Here is a 23496-nt window from a genome sequence, read left to right as displayed (position 1 = left end):
AAAAGTCTAAATATAAAAGTCTTTGTTTCTGTTTAAAAAATAAATAATAATGTTGTTATAAAGTATCTGAGTTAAATGCATGGTAGGGGCTTGGACTGGGAGCCGTAGGGTCGCCGGTTCAAGTCCCCGAATAAACCTAAATATGGAGTGTGGACTGCTACTTGGAGAGGTCCCAGTTCACCTTCTGGGCCCTGCCGTGGTGCCCTTGAGCAAGGTACCAAACAACCCCTTTCCCCCCCACTCCCATTGCTCCCCGGGCGCTGTTGTACCATAGCTGCCCACTGCTCCTAGTACTAGACTCCGAGTACTAGGATGGGTTAAAAGCAGAGGCCAAATGTCACTGTGTGTGCTGTATGACCATTAAAGAGGTTTTCACCCCTCCGATTCTATATCTATCTATATTGAATTTCATTGATTTACATTACAGCTTTTTAAGGTACAGTTAGAGACACAGTTTATGCCTTTATTTACATGTTTTGTAGTTGTTTTGCTGAAATAATATAACATAATGCCATAACACCACGGTCAGTGTATGTTTTGGTCATTGGATTTTCTTTTTCTCGAAATGATATTCAAAAACCAAAAACGACTGGATATTTAATTTTCGTGTTAAAATTGAAAAAATACAATTGAAATACAAGGCGTTTTTCTTTATCATAGTCAAGAAGGGATCAACTAAACTTAAAAAACAGGATGATTTTCATTTTCTACTTCTAAAAAATAAAAATAAAGCCACTATTGAACAGAAACAAAAAATTCATGTCACAGCATCATCCGCGTTTAGGAGCATTCTGGTGTTAATACTGTAGGTGGGCGGGGCTCTACATCCGGGGACCGCCGCTAACCCCTGACGTGACCCTGCAGGATTGCAAACATGGCGGAGGTAAGAAAGTGAAATAAATAATCGGGAAAAATAAATGTATCCTGCAAAATAGTCGGTTCAGTCGAACCTGTTCATAGTTTGCGTGATGTAGCTTTAATACACGAAATGAAGAAGCACATGTTTGCGTTGCTATATTTTGCCAATTTCTTCACAGAATGATGTTTAGTAAACTTCGGATGTAGCTAACGTTAGCTGCGCTAGCCTGAAGGTAGCTGCGGCATTAGCGATGTTACTCCTCGGTTTTGTTTAAGAATACTGAACTATACACTTTAACGCTTTTCATTAGATATGTAGCAGCAGCTTGGTGTTTGGAGGTGTTTTATGTATCTTTTCCCGGTCACTATTCACAGGCAGTTGATGCCAAGCGTAAGTTGGACGCGTTAGCTTTACGTTTGAAGAAGATTTAGCTCTCTATGTGTATGTGAGTTAGCCAGTAAGTACATTAACACAGTAAGCGCCGGTCTGTTAAGCTAACTGTGGTTGAATGCAGGCGATAAGCACCACTGTACCTGGTGTAATATCGAGATGCTGCACATATCTTCCCAAAGGAAGTGGTGACAGTTTTCTTTGTTTCTTTTCTCAGTGAACTGCATTCGGGGCACAGGGTCGAGCGCGCTTTTTCTTTACTCACATCTGGCTCTGTGTGTCAGAGTAACTTGCTTCAGTTATCAACAGCGCTAAGCCCGGTGCAATTGTAATTTTATAGGAAAACGTAATATATTTTGAAGCTGTCTTTTAACTTTATTTATGTTTTTTGTTTTCCAGCCCTCCCTCGGGAATTCGAGCCCAGGTACATACAGTTGGAGCCTTTTTGTTGTTGTTGTTGTTGTTGTTGTTGTTGTTGTTGTTAGTGTGCACCTCATAGTAGGTGTTAAATAGGACTCTTAAAGACAATTTTGGTCAAACTCAGTATTAGAACTTACCATTATCAAAAATTAAGTGATTGTTGAAGAATTAATGAGCTCTGTAATATCATTAATTTATTATTTATTTGTGTTATTAAAAACTTCAAAAAATAGGTTGTTTATTACATTTTGTTGCCAAAATTGTTTGTAAACAATGATAAAACACATTTTAAATCATGATTGTTAAAAAAAATTCTAGTTTTGCAAACCTATGTTAATATTTCACAATATGCATACTACCAAATAAATGGTCAGTGTTTATACCCTGCATCAGTTTTCTAAGGTTCTTACGAATTGCTTATTTTTCACTGGATTATGATGAAACGTGTATTGAATATCAGAAAGAAACTAGACAATTTGCAATATGTGTATATGTAAATATCTGTTGATGAATGTTTACAGTTATCAAATAAGAAAATTGATATTTCCAGTAGTTTATTGCATGCAAAGATTTAATCTGTATTCACAACCCTATGCCTTAACACATCTGTTATGTACATATACATATATTCAAACTAAGTGATACATCTGCACAAGTAAATATCCAATTCAGTCATTTTTGCTGTCACCTTTTGCAATATTGCTTTAATGTTTGTGTTTCCTTGTGTAGGAGGCTCAGCAGTCGCCGCTGACCATGATTTCGACCCATCAGCAGACATGCTCGTCCATGACTTTGATGATGAACGCACCCTGGAGGAAGAAGAATCGATGGAGACGTCAGATGAGACCAACGCCAACGAGATCGAGGATCTCGCACGCGTGAGTTTCAGGCTCAACTTGTATTCGTTTTTTTCAGCCCTGTCCGAAAAACAATAAAATGCTGTGAGGTTCAATAAGCTCTTGACAATTTAACTTAGCCTCCAATCCTGACATTTCAAGGAGGGCATTTTCTGATCATTTTCAGGTTCAGATTTGTATTTAGTGTCTCTACTGTGACATGTCTCCATGCTTTAATGTTCAAAAAGCTCTTAATTTTTCTCATCCTGCCTGTGCTGCAGCACCTCTTTTCACCCTCTGTCTGAAACCAGAGCCCAGTCTGCTCTGATTGGTTAGCTGGGTGACTGTGTTGTGATTGGTCAAGCACTTTGCAATGTCCCTGACCTAAGTCTATCACGTAAAATGTGTTGGAGCACTAGCCAATAGAACCGCGGATGTTACATATTGATGTCACTATGTTATGGAAGTAAACAAATAAGTCCAATAGAGGCGTTTCAGGCACGGGGGGGGGGGCAGTGTTTTGGAGAGAAACTCCCTCTGGAGGGAACACAGGGATTTTAGCCTTTGTAGACCATTTACATGCACTAGAACCTTTATAACACACTACAGGAGAGGAGATAATAGGGCCTCTTTTTAATATCCAATTCGACCACAGTGATTTGTTTACTCATCAAATGATTAGTTGTAACTTTATTTTAATTTACAATGTGACTTTTCTGCCAACAGGAAGGAGACATGCCCATTGATCAGCTGCTGAGTCTCTATGGTTATGGGGGCGGCTCGCCCGCAGATGAAGATGATGATGATGAAGACGAAGAGCCTGAGGAGGAAGATGACGATGAGGAAGAGGATGAGGAAGAAGACCTAGACAACGATGAAAGCAGTAGAAGCACCGGCGAGTTAAAAATAAATGAAGTACGTCTGTTTGTCTTGAGCATCTTTTCAATGATATTATTCCTATACATTTTAAATATTTTGTTGTGTTGACTGTTTTTGTATTTTCAGCATTGCTGGCAACTAGATGTGTATGTTTTTACAGGGTGATGGAGGTAAGATGTCATCGGGACAGGGGGATGAGTCCCAGATAACATCTGAAGTCCGCACGCGACCAGTCAGGACGCTGGGCACAGCAGAACTCATTCGACCCCAGAAACTGAAATATTTTGAAAGTACGTGCCATCTTCATCGTCTTCTCTTCATCTTTTTCTTTCTTTCTTTGGTTGAGATTTAGCTGGTTAAACGGATATCACATTGTGCCTCAGGTAATAATGATGCAGAGGATGAGTCAGATGAAGATGAGGACTATGTTCCATCGGAAGACTGGAAAAAGGTATGTGAGATGTTTTTATTTTTCAGAGTGGGATACAGGTTCAATTACGGCTTAATTTAGACTACACTAAAAAAGGGATATACCGGATAAGAAAGATGGTTTAATTAAGTAAAATAGCAAATACCATGATCTCAAAATACTCCATTTCAAGTAAACGTCCTGAGTTGAAAATGTTAAGTTATTATGTTTTCTAAGCTCAATGTACTTCAAGTATCACATGTTAAAGTTCTCAGTAGGCACAATGAATCTTTAGAAGATTATTATATTATATTATTCGTTTTTTTTAACCAACACAGACAGTGGGGCAAAAAAGTATTTAATCAGCCACCAATTGTGTAAGTTCTCCCACTTAAAAAGATGAGAGAGGCCTGTAATTTTCATCCTATTTATACCTCAACTATGAGAGACAGAATGGGGGGAAAGAATCCAGGAAATCACATTGTAGGATTTTTAATGAATTAATTGGTAAATTCCTCGGTAAAATAAATATTTGGTCACCTACAAACAAACAAGATTTCTGGCTCTCACAGATCTGTAACTTCTTCTTTAAGAGCCTCCTCTGTCCTCCACTCGTTAACTGTATTAATGGCACCTGTTTGAACTCGTTGTCAGTATAAAAGACACCTGTCCACAACCTCAAACAGTCACACTCCAAACTCCACTATGGCCAAGACTAAAGAGCTGTCAAAGGACACCAGAAACAAAATTGTAGACCTGCACCAGGCTGGGAAGACTGAATCTGCAATAGGTAAGCAGCTTGGTGTGAAGAAATCTACTGTGGGAGCAATTATAAGAAAATGGAAGACATACAAGACCACTGATAATCTCCCTCGATCTGGGGCTCCACGCAAGATCTCGCCCCGTGGGGTCAAAATGACCACAAGAACGGTGAGCAAAAATCCCAGAACCACACGGGGGGACCTAGTCAATGACCTACAGAGAGCTGGGACCAAAGTAACAAAGGCTACCATCAGTAACACACTACGCCGCCAGGGATTCAAATCCTGCAGTGCCAGACGTGTCCCCCTGCTTAAGCCAGTACATGTCCAGGCCCGTCTGAAGTTTGCTCGAGAGCATTTAGATGATCCAGAAGAGGATTGGGAGAATGTCATATGGTCAGATGAAACCAAAATAGAACTTTTTGGTAAAAACTCAACTAGACATGTTTGGAGGAGAAAGAATGCTGAGTTGCATCCAAAGAACACCATACCTACTGTGAAACATGGGGGTGGAAACATCATGCTTTGGGGCTGTTTTTCTGAAAAGGGACCAGGACGACTGATCCGTGTAAAGGAAAGAATGAATGGGGCCATGTATCATGAGATTTTGAGTGACAACCTCCTTCCATCAGCAAGGGCATTGAAGATGAAACGTGGCTGGGTCTTTCAGCATGACAATGATCCCAAACACACCGCCCGGGCAACGAAGGAGTGGCTTCGTAAGATGCATTTCAAGGTCCTGGAGTGGCCTAGCCAGTCTCCAGATCTCAACCCAATAGAAAATCTTTGGAGGGAGTTGAAAGTCTGTGTTGCCCAGCGACAGCCCCAAAACATCACTGCTCTAGAGGAGATCTGCATGGAGGAATGGGCCAAAATACCAGCAACAGTGTGTGAAAACCTTGTGAAGACTTACAGAAAATATTTGACCTCTGTCATTGCCAACAAAGGGTATATAACAAAGTATTGAGACAAACTTTTGTTATTGACCAAATACTTATTTTCCACCGTAATTTGCAAATAAATTCTTTAAAAATCAGACAATGTGATTTTCTGGATTTTTTTTTTTTTTCTCATTTTGTCTCTCATAGTTGAGGTATACCTAGGATGAAAATTACAGGCCTCTCTCATCTTTTTAAGTGGGAGAACTTGCACAATTGGTGGCTGACTAAATACTTTTTTGCCCCACTGTACATGTGGGAGCATTACAAATGTGTTGTTTTTCAATGTGAGGCCAATTTACTAACGATTTCCCTCTGGAGGGAACTTTGGGATTTACATGCACAAAAACCTTTAAAACACACTACAGGAAAGGGAAAACTCCACTAAGCAGAAATACTAATTAACTTCTGAAACAGAGTATACTTTTCCAGTTATATTTGTAGTAAATGATGAACTAATTGTCAGCCTGTCTAATATGTGTTTATTCCCAACAGGAGATCATGGTGGGTTCCATGTATCAGGCAGAAACTCCTGTTGGCCTGTCTAAATACAAAGACAATGAAAAAGGTAAACTTGATGTTTGTTATCAACATCTGCAGACTCTCTTGGGTCTAAAAGAGCTTTATTGCATTGACAGCTTTCCATAAATTCACCCTCCAGTTTATGAAAACGATGACCAGCTGCTGTGGAACCCCGAGTGTCTTCCTGAAGGCGAAGTGGTGGAGTTCTTGACGGAGGCTTCGCGGCGGACAGGAGAGGAGAAGGGAGTGGACGCCATCCCAGAGGGAAGCCACATCAAAGACAACGAACAGGTGATACATCTGAAGCATGCGACAAAGTCTATATCTGTCTTTCTTTGAACAAATCCCATGAAAAGACCAAAACTGTAAAACTGCAAAGTCATCATGGTATTGTCTGTATATTCAAAGCTTGATATGTGTTATTTATAGATCTGACACCTTTTGGTTGGTTTATCGATATGCTCTTGTTCCTCCAAATTCTCTCTTGTCTTTTTTCATGTGCTGTGTAAGAGAGTCTTCCTTTACTTTTACACAGCAGCACAATCACTCATTTTAAGCCTCTCTTTTTTATCTTAGTCTGTGAGAAGTAAAGTGTGTCAGTTCTCATTCTGAAAAAGATTTGTTCTAACGGTTATAGGTCACATGTCATGGCCATTTCCACTGATCATAATTCCATTGTTGAGGTATACTAAAATAGAAAAATACTGTGCAATTTTCCAAACTCACATTGGTTTCGCATACAGCATCTCTGTAAAGTATGTGTATTCAGCAGTATTCACTTTCTCCACTAAACGGCTCGCTGCAGCTCTTCCCCCCCCTCCCCCGTGATTTCCTTGTTTAGCGATACACAGCCAAACACAGCCAAACTCAACCTGAACACACACAAAGTCACAGCCGAAATAAAAACAATAAGTGTGCAGTGCATGACATTAAGGATTTTGGAAGATGGCCCTGTGGGCCATCTAAGCTAATTTACAGATGGCCCTGAGCCCAATAGAGATTGCCCTGAAAAATGCGTGCGGACGAAATGCCACGAAGGGTTTGGGGGGCCTCCCCCAAGAGCATTTTGATTTTTGCAGGTCTTAGATCTATGCTGTCTGGTGCATTCTCTAGACTGAATTATAAGATGAACCAGCACCAGTGCATGACATTAAGGAGTTTGGGAGATGGCCCTGTGAGCCATCTAAGCTAATTTACAGATGGCCCTGAGCCCAATAGAGATTGCCCTGAAAAATGCGCGCGGATGAAATGGCACGAAGGGTTTGGGGGGCCTCCCCCTAGAAAATTTAGATTTTTGCAGGTCTTAGATGCTGTCTGGTGCATTCTCTCTAGACTGAATTATAAGATGAACCACCACAATATTATATTGTAGAATTTAAATTGTATTCTTCATTTCACTTGTTTGTTTGTTCTTATTTGTGTTAGCTCGCTTGCATGCCCTGCATAGCTATAAGAAATACTTAAGTTGTTGGTCAAGACACTTTCCATCTGATGAAGGCAAATGCCTTCCCAGATGTAAAAAAGTAGAAAACATTACATTCAGTTGTAACTGCCAAAACAAACATTATTTACACTATTATGGCCCGTGTTAAAAATGTTTGTAATGTTATCTACTGTAAGTTGGTCGAACGAATGCCTCCTCATCCGGAAGCTGACTGAGCAGACCCGAGCAGCAGTCGAGAGGAGCCGAGCGCATCCGCGAAGCACACAAAATGGCGACGTCAGAGTTCCCGTTAGCCGGCAAATCTAAATCTCTCCGGTCAAAATAATTTCCCTTTAGCGCAATACCGCTTCAGTTGCGCCACTTATGTGAAAGACAAGAAGAGTATGTGACAGACAAGAATAGTCAATTCTAATGTCTAACACTTAATGTGGAGAAAGAGATTTCCTGTATGGGTTGATTGTGCGTTGATCTGTTGGTAATGCCTCTGGGTTCCGGTGGGCATGTAAACAAATGCATAATGCTGCGCTATACTTTGTGGCCTCACCCGGTTGCATAGCGACACTTATTGTTTAGGTGTCTTTTAATAAGCAGGTAGTCATATCATTAGCTAGAACTAGCTGGATCTGATCGATATGGACATAAACGCGAGTGAAGTCTAATCTGAAGGGAGAGAGAGATCAGCTGCTGCTGACGAGTCGACACGCAGCTCTGCATGATCACATGCAGCGGTGAGCGGACAAAACGCACACTTCAGGTTAGAATATCACACGTAGCTATTTTAATTACCTCTCAAACTACCTAAACTAGTTATAGATATGTTTAGTTTTACTATCGGGTCACTCATTACTGGATCCGCGAGCTGCATAATACTGGCATAATAGATTGCCCGATCGGGCAACCAGTAGGTGAGGCTTCATTGCCCGAGCTAAATACTAGATGGCCCCGGGCCATCGGGCAGCCCTTAATGTCGAGCCCTGATGTGGCTTGATATTGAGTAAGAAAAAGGTTTATAGGTTGATAAACACTGTGAGAATGGGTCTGCAGAGAGAATTTCGCGCGATCCCAACTGTCTGTTATCAGCCTGCAGCAGGGAGCGGAAATCAGCAGGGCTGCATGCACTGAGTGTGTGTGTGTGGATTGGTCAATTTGGACCAATCAGCGGGGACTTAACGTAACGGCTCCGCGGACGTAACGTAACCGCTCCACGGATTGGCCCATTTAGTTCCGGGTATGTGCTTTCGTAAGCATGTACCCGGAAGAATCAAATGGATGATGGCGTCAGGATGATGTTTCACCAACGAGGCGTTTTGGGGAGGTATTTTCTGTTTTAGAGTTTTACTCGCTACAGGGTGTACTTTGAGGGTTTTGACTCTGCACACCGTTTACATGCAGAAAAACCTTCATAACGAACAAGGGGACGGGTAATAACCAGAAAAGCTTGACATGTGACCTTTAATAACTTTGATCCGTGTCTCAAACTATATGATATATATAATATGTTGGGTTCTTGAATTTGTGAGAATTTGGCCTGGAAGGTCTTTGAATTAGCTATTTAAGAAGGTGTTAATACCCTGACATACAGAGAGGCCGTTTCTCAATGTCGAGTATACCTACTAGGGGTTTCACCAACTAATCGACTAGTCGACTAGTCGACTACCTTTACCACTAGTCGGCGCTGTAGGCCCTAGTCAACTAGTCGTGAAAACAATGGAGGTAAACGAGGTGCTGCAAAATGCTACAAAACACGTCCGACATTTTTATGTATGGCAGTACTTCAGCGAAGATGTAACCAATTCCACAGTGAAGTGTCAGTTGTGTACAGCTGTACTGAAGTACAATACAAATGGATCTGCTATGCGCAACAATCTGAAGATGAAACACCCGCTGCCGACAGCTAGCACTAGCAGTAATGCTAGCACCAGTGAGCAACGGACCGGCGTCAGCACTGAACAGAGGCAAACGAACAGCAAGAAAACACGGGTCAACAGTGATGCGGATGATGAGCTACGGGATTACTGCCAGCGGACACCGCATATCCCCACAATGGATAATCCACTGGAGTGGTGGGCAGAAAACATGCACCGCTTCCCCCGCTTTCGAGGAGCTACCTGGCTATTCCAGCCACAAGCACCCCGAGTGAGAGGGTTTTTTCCCTGGCAGGCAACACTGTCACCCGAAAGCGGTCAAGCCACCTTCCCTCACATGTCGATGCGTTGGTGTTCAAACCAAAAATATGGAAAGGTGGACGTTATCGTGGAGGACAGCGAATAAAGTGTTGCGCAATGCGCTGTTGCGCACTGGATTTACGTGGCATTTATGTAAACAAGAGTTTTTTGCTGTCGATTTTGGTGAGTCCAGTTACTGTTTGTTATTTACTCAGCCATGTAACACAAATTAAAATGCAGTGTTTAATGTTACTGTATGAGTTCCAATAGAAAATACAGTTGTAAACCTCTCTTTGTGTGTCTTTATTATGACGTAACGACTAGTCGACTGCTATTTTGAAAAACGTGTCGACTAGTAAATATTGGTAGTTGTGAAACCCCTAATACCTACTGCAGAGCCACTATTTCAAGTATACTACGTCATCGAGTGGCGCCGAATGCTGGGCATTTAACATGCATTTAAACAGTCCTTCGGCGCCACTCGATGACGTAGTATACTTGAAATAGTGGCTCTGCAGCAGGTTTACTCGACATAGAGAAACGGCCAGTGTGAGCCCTACAGCCCTCATTTGCTGTTTACACGGTAACGAAAACAGTTGTATCTGCTACTTTTCTCTTTCGTATAGCCCGTTCGTCCACACGAGGCCTAACGGACACGCGGAAGCGGATCCTTAAAACGATAACGGGTCCCAAGGTGGATAGATCTGCGGACGGAACGCTCTGGGGGGCCAACCAGCTTCCTGTGTACGTCCTATACGATCATTTTCCTGATAACGATGAAGCCATAGCCCCACCTCTCCCCACCTCTGCTGCTCACTGCTCAGATGCTAGTGCAACATCTACAGCTCCTCTACCACAACCATCAGCATCAAGTGGACATGGAGAACTACATGAACTACATGTCGCTAAATCCACTGCGGAGAATAAACAGAAGGGCAACTATGCCCGGGGGTCTTCTTTGCTGCTTTTAGTGTATATTCTTACAGGCCCGGCATATGTACTACAGCGTCTCCAGCACTTTCGAGCGGTCTCGTGTGAACGGAAGACTTTTTTGATATCGTATTCGGTTCGTTTTCGTGTAAATGGGGTCTCAGTGTCTCTTCTTCTAGTTCTCAGTCCTGACAATTGGCTTCAGTGTTTCCCCTACCATTGTCTTGGCGGGGTGCTGCGCCCTGCCAACGTAGCCCCGCGCCCCGCCTGAAATTCAAGGTGTTTTTAAAATTTATTTTAATAATAAAAAATATATATTTATAGCACCAAATTGCAACTGAAGTAATCTATCTACGGTCACTTTTCACATTGAACATGTGCTCTTTTATTAAATAAACTAAACGCCTATGTTATTTATCCAAGTATGTGCATGTTTCAGTGTCCACTGCTTTGCGTATTCACATTCTCCCTCCGCTCTGTTTCTGAAGGGCGGGGCTCCACTCCCCCCCCCCCCCCCCCCCACACACACACACACGAATGCTCACAATCAGAGAGAAGAGCGGAGGAAAGGAGGACAACAACAAGGTGCAAAAAAGTCAAACAAATCTGCATTATTGGCCCGAGCCCTGCTGTCTGCCCGTTTGTGTCCCCCCCCCAGTTTGAAATTCGTTTATTATTATTTATTTTTTTTACTTCAAGCCGTTATCGTCACGGGAGAAGGACACACACAGCCTGCCCAGGTGGACGCGCGCGAACCTGACAACGAACGTAGCGTGTGCATTCTAAAAATAGCTCACAGATGGTGAGCAGGTACCGCGGTTTTGAACTACAGTATTACATTTGACAGAAAACAACAATGTAACGCCAGCCGAAGAATAGTCTAATAAGTTGTGTGAAAAAAAAGACAGGAGATGTGAGTTGGTTTATTCAGTAAATTAGCTCAGGATAATTGGATGTTCTGTCTACACCTGTTGATGTGAAGCTAATGCAGGATTTGCCATCTTGATGCTACCGGCATTTAGCGGCAGTGACTCAACAAATTGCCACTTAAAATGTATCGTCAGCAATGTATGACAAGCAGACTGCTTGTTTAATGTTAGACTCACACATTGGCGGATTTTGCAGGGGGACACTGCCCCCCCTAGTGGCGCAAATATGATACAGCATTACTACGTCTAAAACTGTTCCAATACAAATACTTCGTATATCAATATTTTAATAAGGCAGTACACTGGTTAATAATATTGTAGCATGTTCAAGTAACCAAGGGATATAGTAGTTATCAAATAAGTATAAGATGTGCACAGTTATGTAATGCACTGTTGTTGGGGGGGACAGACCCAACATGAGTGTGTGTGTACGGCGGGCATGAGGCGTGCATGACGGGACGAGTTGTGTTCGTATGTGGAAGAGTCATACTCAGTGCGGTGTACGCTGGCTTTATTGCTACTGTATCCGTAGCACCCCACGCAATAGTTGAGACTGTGTACTGACGTCAGTAAAAAAGGTTTGCCCCCCCAAGCGCAAATGTCAAACTCTGCCTATGGACTCACACCAATAGCTCAATATGATCATAACACGATTGCTTTCATATCAGATGAGGTGGAGCTGCCTCCAGCAATAGAGGATGAGGCAGAGAGAAGCAGCAGCAGCAGCACAGGGTTGCAGCAGGTATGTTATATGCTGTAGTCAGCTGATTTAAATGTATCAATGAAAGGAAGAAGTGTTGGCTACATGATAAGAAGGGAATACAGTTTGAATAAAAGTAATAAAGTACAGTGTAACACTGTACTGTATTAGTTTTTAATGTACAAAGACTTTGTTACTGTACGATATCAATAACAATAATCCACAGCTCCTCTCTGCTCCAGAGGATAAAAATAATTCAAAATTCAAAAAACAATTCGGGGCAGCACCCTGCCAAAGCAGTAAACCTAGGGGAAACAATGGGCTTATTTAATGCATAACACATTACATGTATGATGCGGGTTGGATTCGGTTGGATTTTAACATTTTGGGCACTTTGGATTGGCTTTCTTTATTGGTCGGTTGGGTGCTGGTGTTAAAACCGCTTGATATGCTCTGAGTGTGATCATATCAGATTTGGCATATCTAGTCAACAGCCTAACTTTTTTGTTTGAAATTTAGCTACTTGCTCATCCCCTCGACAGCTTCAACATTTTTGGAAATCATGAATGGATCATTCATGATCCGTGCATGCTGTTCACCTATGAGACTGTTGTTATCATTTCAGTATTACATAATTAGGTAGAAAATGATTTAACATGTTGCTAAAAAGTTGTTTGATGTCTATTTATAATTCATGTCGGCATCCAGGTAGAGTGTGGTTGATTTTGTGAATCAGAGATATCCTCACCACGACCCATTGGTTAGTTTAAGAGTAGATACAATTAATAGGGCTGCTCGATTATGGCAAAAATCATAATCTCGATTATTTGGGTCAATAATTGATATCACGATTATTAAAAACCATTATCCATTTACTTTGAAAACATCAATTTATTGAAAAAGAAAATGTGAACAGTATGTTTTTAACGGTTGATTACCCTGAACTTTAAGTATAATTCAACTGAAAAACCCCAAAAATGTAAATAAAGAATCGTTTTATTTTGATTATGTTGTTTTCATAATAGTTACAAGCCAAAATCGTAATTGCGATTGAAATACGATTAATTGAGCAGCCCTAACAACTGATATACATAATTTCCTTTGGATGACTACACGCTACTTATTTATCTTCGACATAGATCTTCATTGTTGTTCAAAAACACATCAGTGAGCCGCACTTCTGCACTCGTTCATAACCAATGAAGTTTATGAAATATTTTATTTGTATTTTCCATATGAGTCATGTTGGCTAAAGACTCCTTGCCTAGCTGCTGTAATGATGTACTAAGCCTATAAAAAAGGAACACTTTATATTTTCAAGCTACCTTTAAAGATTTACACCTGGAGTAGGAAAGAATGTGCTCGGGGCTACGGACAGTGTTGAGAGACTGACTAATATGTTGTTGGTCTTTTCATGGGTTTGTTTCCTGATAAGAAAACTGTCACACAACATTTAAGACGTTTTGATCATGCCGTCTTACATGTCTTTTGCTCTTTGCATGGCTAACGTTAGCTTGTTTGTTTCCCTGCAGGCATTGTATGAACTAGTGAAATGTGACTTTGACACAGAGGAAGCTTTAAGAAGACTACGGTTTAATGTCAAAGCAGCCAGAGGTAAGTAGTACACTATCACGCCTCAATGTCATTCACATATTGAGCTTCACTCTTCTCATGCAATATGGTTCCTTGGTTGGTAGACCACTACAGTATACAACCTCTGAACCAACACAACCACAAAGAGACACAACAGAACTGCAGAGACCCATAATGTCTGCAGAAAGAGGCAGAAATGTCCCACAAAGAGATCTAAAATGACTTGACCTGTGTGCTGTTCCTGGATCAAATGGAACTTTCAGCCGCTAAAGAACTTTGTGTTTAAACTGTTAACATGTATCAACATATCTGCAAGTCACTGTTTTAGTGAAGATGAAAACTAACCATCCTCATTTTGCAGAGAAACTGAGGATTAACTCTGTTTTTTTCTGTAACAGAAGAGCTATCTGTCTGGACTGAAGAGGAATGTAGAAACTTTGAACAAGGATTAAAAGCTTACGGCAAAGACTTTCATTTAGTACAGGCCAACAAGGTAAGAAGTGTTTAAAAAGCACCTTAATGAACCATTTCTGTTTCCAATCTATCATATATTTGTTGATGTGTTTGCTGTGTCTGTGTCATGCTCAGGGTTGGAATCAACCTTGCTGCATTTTGAGACAAATCAAATGTGTATTTGTGTCCGTACATCATTTGTCATCGTCCAAAGCAATCATTTGATTTGTCTCTTCTCTGAAATTGTACTGACATATCTCTTCAGACGATGGTAATAATTATTATTTCATGTCTGCTGAATTAAATCTTTCAGGTGAGAACTAGGTCTGTAGGAGAATGTGTGGCCTTTTATTACATGTGGAAGAAGTCTGAGCGTTATGATTTCTTTGCACAGCAAACCAGACTTGGGAAAAGGAAATACAACCTTCACCCCGGTGTCACGTAAGTTTAAAACGTGTATATATATATATATATATACATATACAGCTGTTGGTCAATTCTGAATGTGATCGTGGTTTCCTGTTTCAGGTTGACGTGTCTGGTCATGTTGGTTGTTGTCTAATATTGCAGTATTATAAAAAAAAAAGTGAAATGTTTGTTAAGATAAGATGTACCTTTATTTATCCACGTCGGGAAATTCAGGAGTTACAATAGATTTGTATACACAAATAGAAAAAGTTCTACTTTTAAGAACAACAACTAAGATCTATTTACATGTGAGTGTGCAGTGCAGATTTGATGTATGTACAGTATGGGCTACTTTAAATGGGTTACATGGTCAGCTCTTGATCGTGCAGCAAAAATAAGTCAGTTGGTGGTTGGTCCTTTATGCAGACACAATTTAGACATAAAAAGGGATACGAAAGAGACACAAAAGGACAATGAAAATGGGGACAAAAAAGGCATCCCCCCCCCCTGTATTCTGGGTGTGAGTTGCAGAGTGTAGGAGATATCAGCCGTAAAGATGACTGCCTTCTCTCCCGTATGATCTTCAAATGTTTTCAATTTTTTTTTTTGACTTGTATTAAACATAGAATAGTGAGGACTGGGACAAAAAGCACAAATACTTTTTGAAGATCCTTGGCGTTTATAAAAAGCTTGTATTAGCCAAAATGTAGAGCCCATATGCAATGTCCTCTCCTCGCTCACCATTTCAACACTGTATCTTAAACAAAGGCCCTCTCTGACCCACATAACTTCTTTAAAAATAAACAAATCCTCACCCGGTTACTCGAGGTAATCCACAGACTTTGTTCTGATCCTACTCATAGATGAGATGCAGATATTAATACTAATGCCGGCCTCAGCTGAGCTACAGCATCGAAATGCAGGTGGACACTAGGGGGCGCACTCCGTATGTTTTACCCAATTCCAGTTAAAGATGAATAACCTGCAATCACTGACAGACTAGCAGCCTGCCTGTGTTTGAAATCACATCTGGAGTTGACGTTGTGTGTGCCGCTGTGTGTCCTCAGAGACTACATGGACAGATTACTGGACGAGACGGAGAGCGCCACGTCCAGCAGAGCGGCGTCACCCCCCCCCACCACCTCCAGCAGCAGCGCCAGCCACTCGGAGAGGGAGGACAGCAGCAGCCAGAATGGTGAGCTGACCAACACACCGTGCTGATAGAAGAGCACACACAACATTTTTTATGCATGATATACTTTCATTATTATTATTATTATTATTATTATTATTCCATTTCATTTCATGTTTATTTTCCCCTGCTCCTAATGTACTCTCTCTTCTCACTATCCTCCCCTCAGGCTTTAACTCATTGTTGCTTTGCTTTTTAGAAATGAATGTGCTTTTTCTTTTATTAATGAATGGGGATCTTTTGGTAGATGATTCCCTTACCATTAACTGTGATGAAATACAAATGTTTGCCTTGTCTTTTAAGCATATTTAGATCATTATCGGGATAATACTGTGATCACACATTTTTCAGGTTTAAAAAATACTGTTGGGTTTTTGACAGTGGAAACAATTTGAATTGTATTTGTTGTTCTTCAATCATTGACAAATCAAACAATTGAATCATCTCAAGTCACTCACCTTTCATTTGTCTTTGTCAGGTATCGGCAGCCACAATCCTGTCCACCCTGTAGACGGCGCTCCGCTCCTCCCGGTGAATCAAGTCAAACCGGAGCCCGTTCAGTCCAACGGCCCCTCACACCCGGCAGCGGAGGCTCCCCCTCCCCCTCCTCCCCCCATTTCAGACAGCAACTCCAACGGCTGCAGCCAACCCAGCGCGCCCAGCCACGACCAAAACGGCTCCCTGGAGCCCCCGCTGGACCACCGAGACCCGGCAGCAGCAGCAGCGCAGGAACGGCCGGCCAAGAGGTGCAGAACGGAGGCGGAGGTGCTGGGCCAGAGTGAGGTGGAGCCTTCCAGAACACAGGAGAACTGAAGGAGCGCTGTGACGTAGACTTACAGACGCTGAAATGTGAGGTGGAGGCCGGCTTAGAGAAAAGACTCACAACACAGCCAACCAAACTGCAGTTGGTCCTCCGCCCCACCACCCTCCATGTACTGACCGCCTGCAGAGCTCATCCCAAAGCACCACAAATCCACCATGTCCTAGAAAATACCATCTCCCACCCATCGTCACTTTTTTGGAGACAAAGATTTGCCAAGAATTTCCTTTTTTTCCCTATTTGTACTCAACGAAAAATAAATCACCTGTGATATTTTTTTACACAAGAGATATTTCTATTTTTTAACAAAAGAAAACTATGATAGGTAAACGCTGTTTGAGCTATTTGATGAGGCGGAGCACACCTTTTTAAACAGTTCTGTTCTTAAGTTGTCCAAAAAGAGGCAAAGTAGGAAAAAGGAGAGGAGTAAGTAAGGCCGAGAGCGGTCTCTTTAGTTGCACTTTGATTGTATGTTCCTCGTCTTCATCAACAAAGAGCGGCGTTGAAACCCAGCAGAATTACATTTTCACTCCTCTTCTGAAGCCTCTGTCGCGGTTTGACTGATAAATAAGCCGATGGGGGGGTTTGTTTGTGTAAAGCAGCTGACATCAGTGATGTCCAGTATTATAAGTCATCCTGTTAGAAGATCGCTGTATTTTTGGATTTTCATAGTCAGTGCTTCGCTTTGTTTTTACTAGACAGAATGTCAGTGATTTTTTATGTAAAGTTTGTATAGATTTCTTACCTTGAGCAGTTCTTAAATTTTTTATAACCGTCTGTTCATCTCCTTTGTTCTGGTCTCCCATGAAGAGAAGTCTTTCGCTCTGAGATGGATGTAATAAAAAACAGGAGCCATTCCTCTTTCCCTCTCTGTTTGGCAGCACTTCCCATTCCTGTGTGATTTGAATTTGTGTTTGTGTGCATAAAAAAGCCCCACATTGAGGTTGATTACGCTACTTACTCAAGTGCTTATTTTACGACAATATTTCCTCAGTAAGAGGCTTCAGAGCAGAGAAACACCGGTTGGCCTGAGCTTGTTTTGGTACAGTAGCTGTTCAGTTTGATGCTTCTGTTTGACTTTTTCTCCAGCTTACATTCACAAATTAAGATACGTTTGTCTCCAACAATGTTGATCCATGTAGTCTTTTCTTTCCCTTTGTTGACAATGATGGGTTTTTTTCTCTGTAAATTACGACATTATTAAAAATGAAGTGTATTCATATGAAGAGTGGCTATGAATGGAATAACCGACTATATTTAATAAATGTATTAATGAGTCCGAGTTGTACTGTGAGTTTTCAAACAAAACAAATGCAACAAATGCAAATCCTTTTCTAACATCACAGTTGAATTGTACCATCAAAGTATCAAAACAAGAGGAAGATTTGTTTTGCAGTTCAAGAATACAACACAAGGAAAAAAGAATGTGAAGAATATTTATTTGTGTAATTCAATTGAACTTTTATAAAATAAAAAATGAAAGCACTGTCATCAAATCTACTGAAAGTTCCACTTTATTCCTGAAATAAAAACTAATAGCTACACATACAGTTGGGCAAAAAAGTATTTAGTCAGCCACCAATTGTGCAAGTTCTCCCACTTAAAAAGATGAGAGAGGCCTGTCATTTTCATCCGAGGTATACCTCAACTATGAGAGACAAAATGAGAAAAAGAAATCCAGAAAATCACATTGTCTGATTTTTAAAGACTTTATTTGCAAATGATGGTGGAAAATAAGTATTTGGCCAATAACAAAAGTTCATCTCAATACTTTGTTATATACCCTTTGTTGGCAATGACAGAGGTCAAACGTTTTCTGTAAGTCTTCACAAGGTTTTCACACACTGTTGCTGGTATTTTGGCCCATTCCTCCATGCAGATCTCCTCTAGAGCAGTGATGTTTTGGGGCTGTCGCTGGGCAACACTGACTTTCAACTCCCTCCAAAGATTTTCTATGGGGTTGAGATCTGGAGACTGGCTAGGCCACTCCAGGACCTTGAAATGCATCTTACGAATCCACTTCTTCGTTGCCCGGGCGGTGTGTTTGGGATCATTGTCATGCTGAAAGACCCAGCCACGTTTCATCTTCAATGCCCTTGCTGATGGAAGGAGGTTGTCACTCAAAATCTCATGATACATGGCCCCATTCATTCTTTCCTTTACACGGATCAGTCGTCCTGGTCCCTTTGCAGAAAAACAGCCCCAAAGCATGATGTTTCCACCCCCATGTTTCACAGTAGGTATGGTGTTCTTTGGATGCAACTCAGCATTCTTTCTCCTCCAAACACGTCTTGTTGAGTTTTTACCAAAAAGTTCTATTTTGGTTTCATCTGACCATATAACATTCTCCCAATCCTCTTCTGGATCATCTAAATGCTCTCTAGTAAACTTCAGACGGGCCTGGACATGTACTGGCTTAAGCAGGGGGACACGTCTGGCACTGCAGGATTTGAGTCCCTGGCGGCGTAGTGTATTACTGATGGTAGCCTTTGTTACTTTGGTCCCAGCTCTGTGTAGGTCATTGACTAGGTCCCCCCGTGTGGTTCTGGGATTTTTGCTTACCGTTCTTGTGGTCATTTTGACCCCACGGGGTGAGATCTTGCGTGGAGCCCCAGATCGAGGGAGATTATCAGTGGTCTTGTATGTCTTCCATTTTCTAATAATTGCTCCCACAGTTGATTTCTTCACACCAAGCTGCTTACCTATTGCAGATTCAGCCTTCACAGCCTGGTGCAGGTCTACAATTTTGTTTCTGGTGTCCTTTGACAGCTCTTTGGTCTTGGCCATAGTGGAGTTTGGAGTGTGACTGTTTGAGGTTGTGGACAGGTGTCTTTTATACTGACAACGAGTTCAAACAGGTGCCATTAATACAGTTAACGAGTGGAGGACAGAGGAGGCTCTTAAAGAAGAAGTTACAGGTCTGTGAGAGCCAGAAGTCTTGTTTGTTTGGAGGTGACCAAATACTTATTTTCCACCATAATTTGCAAATAAATTCTTTAAAAATCAGACAATGTGATTTTCTGGATTTTGTCTCTCATAGTTGAGGTATACCTAGGATGAAAATTACAGGCCTCACTCATCTTTTTAAGTGGGAGAACTTGCACAATTGGTGGCTGACTAAATACTTTTTTGCCCCACTGTATGAATCCAATGAACCCCCGCCCGAGGTAAGCCATAATCATTCTTGTGGGAGTACGTTACACAACGTAACTTAACAATACGTAGCATAACATAATATGACGTAAAGTCTCTCCACAGCATATTCCTTCCCCCATACACCCAGACCCCCTGGCAGAGGAGGTGGCACTGGTCTCCTGCTCTCTCCCAAATGGAGCTTTTCCCTCTTCAAGCTACCTAACTTCACTCCTTCCACCTTTGAATTCCATGCCGTCACAGTAACCCATCCTATACAATTAACCCTTGTTGTTCTCTACCGTCCAACAGGCGCCTTGGGGGACTACTTGGAGGAATTAGATAATCTCCTCTCACACATCCCTGAAACTGGCCCTCCCGCTGTACTTCTTGGAGACTTCAAACTCCAGACAGGGAAGATATCTGAACTAACATCTCTTTTAACCGCCTTTGCTTTCTCACTGTCTCCATCCCCACCAACTCATAACGCTGGCAATGTCCTTGATCTCATATTTCTCAAGGAACTGCACTACTCCTAACCTCACTGTAAACCCACTTCACACATCCGATCACTTCTTCATTTCATTCTCTCTACCTCTTTCCAAACATAACGAACTAATCTCTTCTAATTCTGCACCTGTCCGCCGCAACCTTCGATCCCTCTCCCCCTCTACTCTGACCTCATCGGTGCTCTCAGCCCTCCCTTCCTCTGACTTGTTCCAACTTCTGCCTCCAAACTCTGCAGCAGAAACTCTCCTCTCTACTCTCTCATCCTCTCTGGACTCTCTCTGTCCTCTCACATCTCGGCCGGCTCGTCAGTCCCCTCCTGCTCCCTGGCTAAATGACGCACTGCGTGCTAAAAGAACCATCCTTCGGGCAGCAGAGCGGAAATCCAAACACCATGACGACCTCCTAACCTATCAGGCTCTCCTCTCCTCTTTCTCTGCTTCCATCTCTCAGGCAAAAAGCACTTTCTTTCAAGATAAGATCCATTTCTTCCTATTCCAATCCCAAAAAAACATTTTCTATCTTCTCCACCCTCCTCAACCCCCCCCAGAGCCCCTCCCCCCTCCTCCCTTCTGTCAAGCGACTTTGTTAACTACTTTGAAAAAAAGCTTGATGATATTTGCTCTTCTTTTTCTGACTCACCTTTACTCACCGCTGGGTCACCAGACCCACCGTTCACCCACACACTAACCTCCTTCTCCCCTCTCTCTCCAAGTGAGGTTTTTATCCTCATTACCTCTGCCCGTCCTACCACCTGTCCTCTGGACCCTGTCCCTTCAAACCTACTTCAGACTATCGCTCCTGATATTCTACCGTTTATCACCCATTTCATCAACACTTCTCTAACTTCTGGTCACTTACCAAACATTCTTAAGGAGGCAAGAGTAAACCCTCTCCTAAAGAAACCCACTCAACCCGATGTTATAAACTACAGGCCTGTCTCTCTCCTCCCGTTCCTGTCTAAAACACTTGAACGTGCTGTCTTTAAACAACTCTCCTGTTATCTCCATCAGAACAACTTTCTGGATCCGCACCAGTCTGGTTTCAAAGCAGGTCACTCCACAGAAACTGCCCTCCTTGCTGTCTCTGAGGAACTGCACACTGCTAAAGCAGCCTCCCTCTCCTCTGTCATCATCCTTTTGGACCTGTCTGCTGCATTCAATACGGTGAATCATCAGATCCTCCTTCGTACTCTCCAAGAACTTGGAGTTTCAGGCTCTGCAATTTCCCTCCTCACCTCATACCTCAAAGACCGCACCTACAGGGTAACTTGGAGAGGGTCAGAGTCCGACCCTTGTCAATTAACTAAAGGGGTCCCTCAGGGCTCTGTCCTTGGCCCTCTCCTCTTCTCTCTGTCCACAAACTCGCTCGGATCTGTCATTAGCCCGCATGGTTTTTCATACCACTGCTACACTGACGACACCCAACTAATTTGGTATTTCCCCGCTCAGAGACCCAGGTCGTCGCACGCATCTCTGCTTGTCTAGCAGACATCTCTCAGTGGATGTCTGCTCACCACCTCAAGCTCAACCTTGACAAGACTGAACTGCTTTTTCTTCCGGGAAAAGATTGTCTCACTCTTGACCTAACAATCAACATCGGCCCCTCTGTTGTTTCCCCGACTCAGACTGCAAGGAATCTGGGTGTGATCCTAGATAACAAACTGTCCTTCACTGCAAACATCGCTGCTGCAACCCGCTGCTGCAGATACACGCTTTACAACATCAGGAGGATACATCCCCTCCTGACCCAGAAAGCGACGCAGCTTCTGGTCCAGGCTCTCGTCATCTCACGCCTAGACTACTGCAACTCCCTCCTGGCTGGTCTACCTGCATGTGCCATCCGACCTCTGCAGCTCATCCAGAATGCAGCGGCTCGTCTGGTCTTCAACCTTCCTAAATGTTCCCACACCATGCCGCTCCTCTGCTCCCTTCACTGGCTTCCAGTAACTGCTAGACTCCACTTCAAGACAATGGTACTTGCGTACCATGCTGTGAATGGATCTGGCCCTTCCTACATCCAGGAGATGGTTAAACTGTACACCCCAGCACGTGCACTCCACTCTGCATCAGCCAAACAGCCCGCTGCAACTGCACTGCGAGGGGGACCCAAGTTCCCATCAGCAAAAACACGTGGGTTTGCTATCCTGGCTCCAAAATGGTGGAATGAGAATCAGGACAGCAGAAAGCTTACACATCTTCCGGCGCAGACTGAAAACTAATCTCTTTCGACTCCACTTCGAGCAATACATTTAATAACAAAGCACTTATATACTAACTAAGCACTTACATACTAACTAAGCACTTATATACTAACAAAGGACTGGCTTATCTAAAACCAGTTTGAGTAGCACTTGAAATGTTTTAGCTCTATGAAACCTGATGTACTTATATGATTCTGTTTTCTTCAAGTTTGTATCTTCTTGGTCGAATGCACTTATTGTAAGTCGCTTTGGATAAAATCGCCAGCTAAATGCAATGTAATGTATAACGTAAATAACATAGAACAGAATTATGTAATATGGTAACAAAAAAAGCCATTGCGCGTTAAGTTACGCTACATTACGTTATGTAGCGTTATATTACGTATTAAGTGATGGCTGATTACAAAGCTGCCTGGGAGAGACAGAGGAAGTGGGCGGAGCCTGACAGCTGGGCAACAGGTGCCAAGTAATCAAGAAAGGATGAAGGGAGCACTTCCAGGTCCCCTGCAGAATATGTCATACAGAACAGCAGAGCAGCTTAGACAGAACATGTGTCATGAGGTCATAGGAAAGTCAGAGTATGTAGTAGGTCATAAAAACTCATCATAATCATAATATAGTAGTCAAAAAGTAATTGAAAAGAATGTCAAAAATGTAATCGTAAAGTATTTCTAAAAATATATTTTTTAAAGTCATAGTCAAAAATATGGAAATAAAATCTTAGTATAGTATTTCAAAATATATTGAAAAGTAGTTATATATCAAAAATTGTCATTAAAGCGTTAAGAAGCTGTCTGTATGTTTTCATTCACAGTGTTTTGTCCCAGCAACAAAAGGAGGATTGGAAAATAACACCATCGAGCACCCCCTCATTTCAAACTAGGAATGTAATCTGATGTTCAGAAAGGCCAAATCAAAGCCAGTATAAAGAAAAGAAAATGACAAGGGTGGCCAATAACTCAAAAGTGAGTATTGAAATGGAATAGCATTTAAAAAAACTCAAATA

General features: G+C 42.1%; 1 protein-coding gene across 4 annotated transcripts; it reads left to right on the top strand.

The window, feature by feature from the left end:
• The first annotated feature begins 786 nt into the window (after positions 1-786).
• Positions 787-17926, top strand: mier1b (mesoderm induction early response 1b, transcriptional regulator). 4 transcript variants are annotated; one of them, XM_079650108.1, is made up of 14 exons: positions 946-1140; positions 1226-1249; positions 1649-1673; positions 2399-2547; positions 3232-3420; positions 3545-3674; positions 3768-3835; positions 5988-6060; positions 6154-6305; positions 13715-13796; positions 14174-14268; positions 14542-14669; positions 15704-15831; positions 16307-17926. In XM_079650108.1, exons 2-14 carry the CDS (start codon positions 1241-1243, stop codon positions 16639-16641), a joined length of 1563 nt encoding a protein of 520 aa, XP_079506234.1. In that variant the 5' UTR covers positions 946-1140; positions 1226-1240; the 3' UTR covers positions 16642-17926. The 4 variants fall into 4 exon arrangements, with proteins under 4 accessions (XP_079506233.1, XP_079506234.1, XP_079506232.1 ...); XM_079650107.1 differs by lacking the exons at positions 946-1140; positions 1226-1249 and adding an exon at positions 787-883; XM_079650106.1 differs by having other exon boundaries at positions 946-1249.
• Positions 17927-23496: the final 5570 nt, after the last annotated feature.

This window comes from Notothenia rossii (genome assembly GCF_949606895.1).
Source record: "Notothenia rossii genome assembly, chromosome: 9".
Taxonomy (NCBI): Eukaryota; Metazoa; Chordata; class Actinopteri; order Perciformes; family Nototheniidae; genus Notothenia; species Notothenia rossii.
The sequence above is the reverse complement of the archived record's forward strand: the minus strand, read 5'-3'. Positions and strand labels throughout refer to the sequence as shown.

What these genes read in the sequence shown, in the direction of transcription:
- mier1b (XM_079650106.1), top strand. Translation starts at nt 1,205, where the DNA reads ATGTATCTTTTCCCGGTCACTATTCACAGGCAGTTGATGCCAAGC. An exon ending in ACATCAAAGACAACGAACAG is followed by an intron (nt 6,306 to 13,714) that starts GTGATACATCTG and finishes GTTTCCCTGCAG; the next exon opens with GCATTGTATGAACTAGTGAA. An exon ending in GGACAGCAGCAGCCAGAATG is followed by an intron (nt 15,832 to 16,306) that starts GTGAGCTGACCA and finishes TGTCTTTGTCAG; the next exon opens with GTATCGGCAGCCACAATCCT.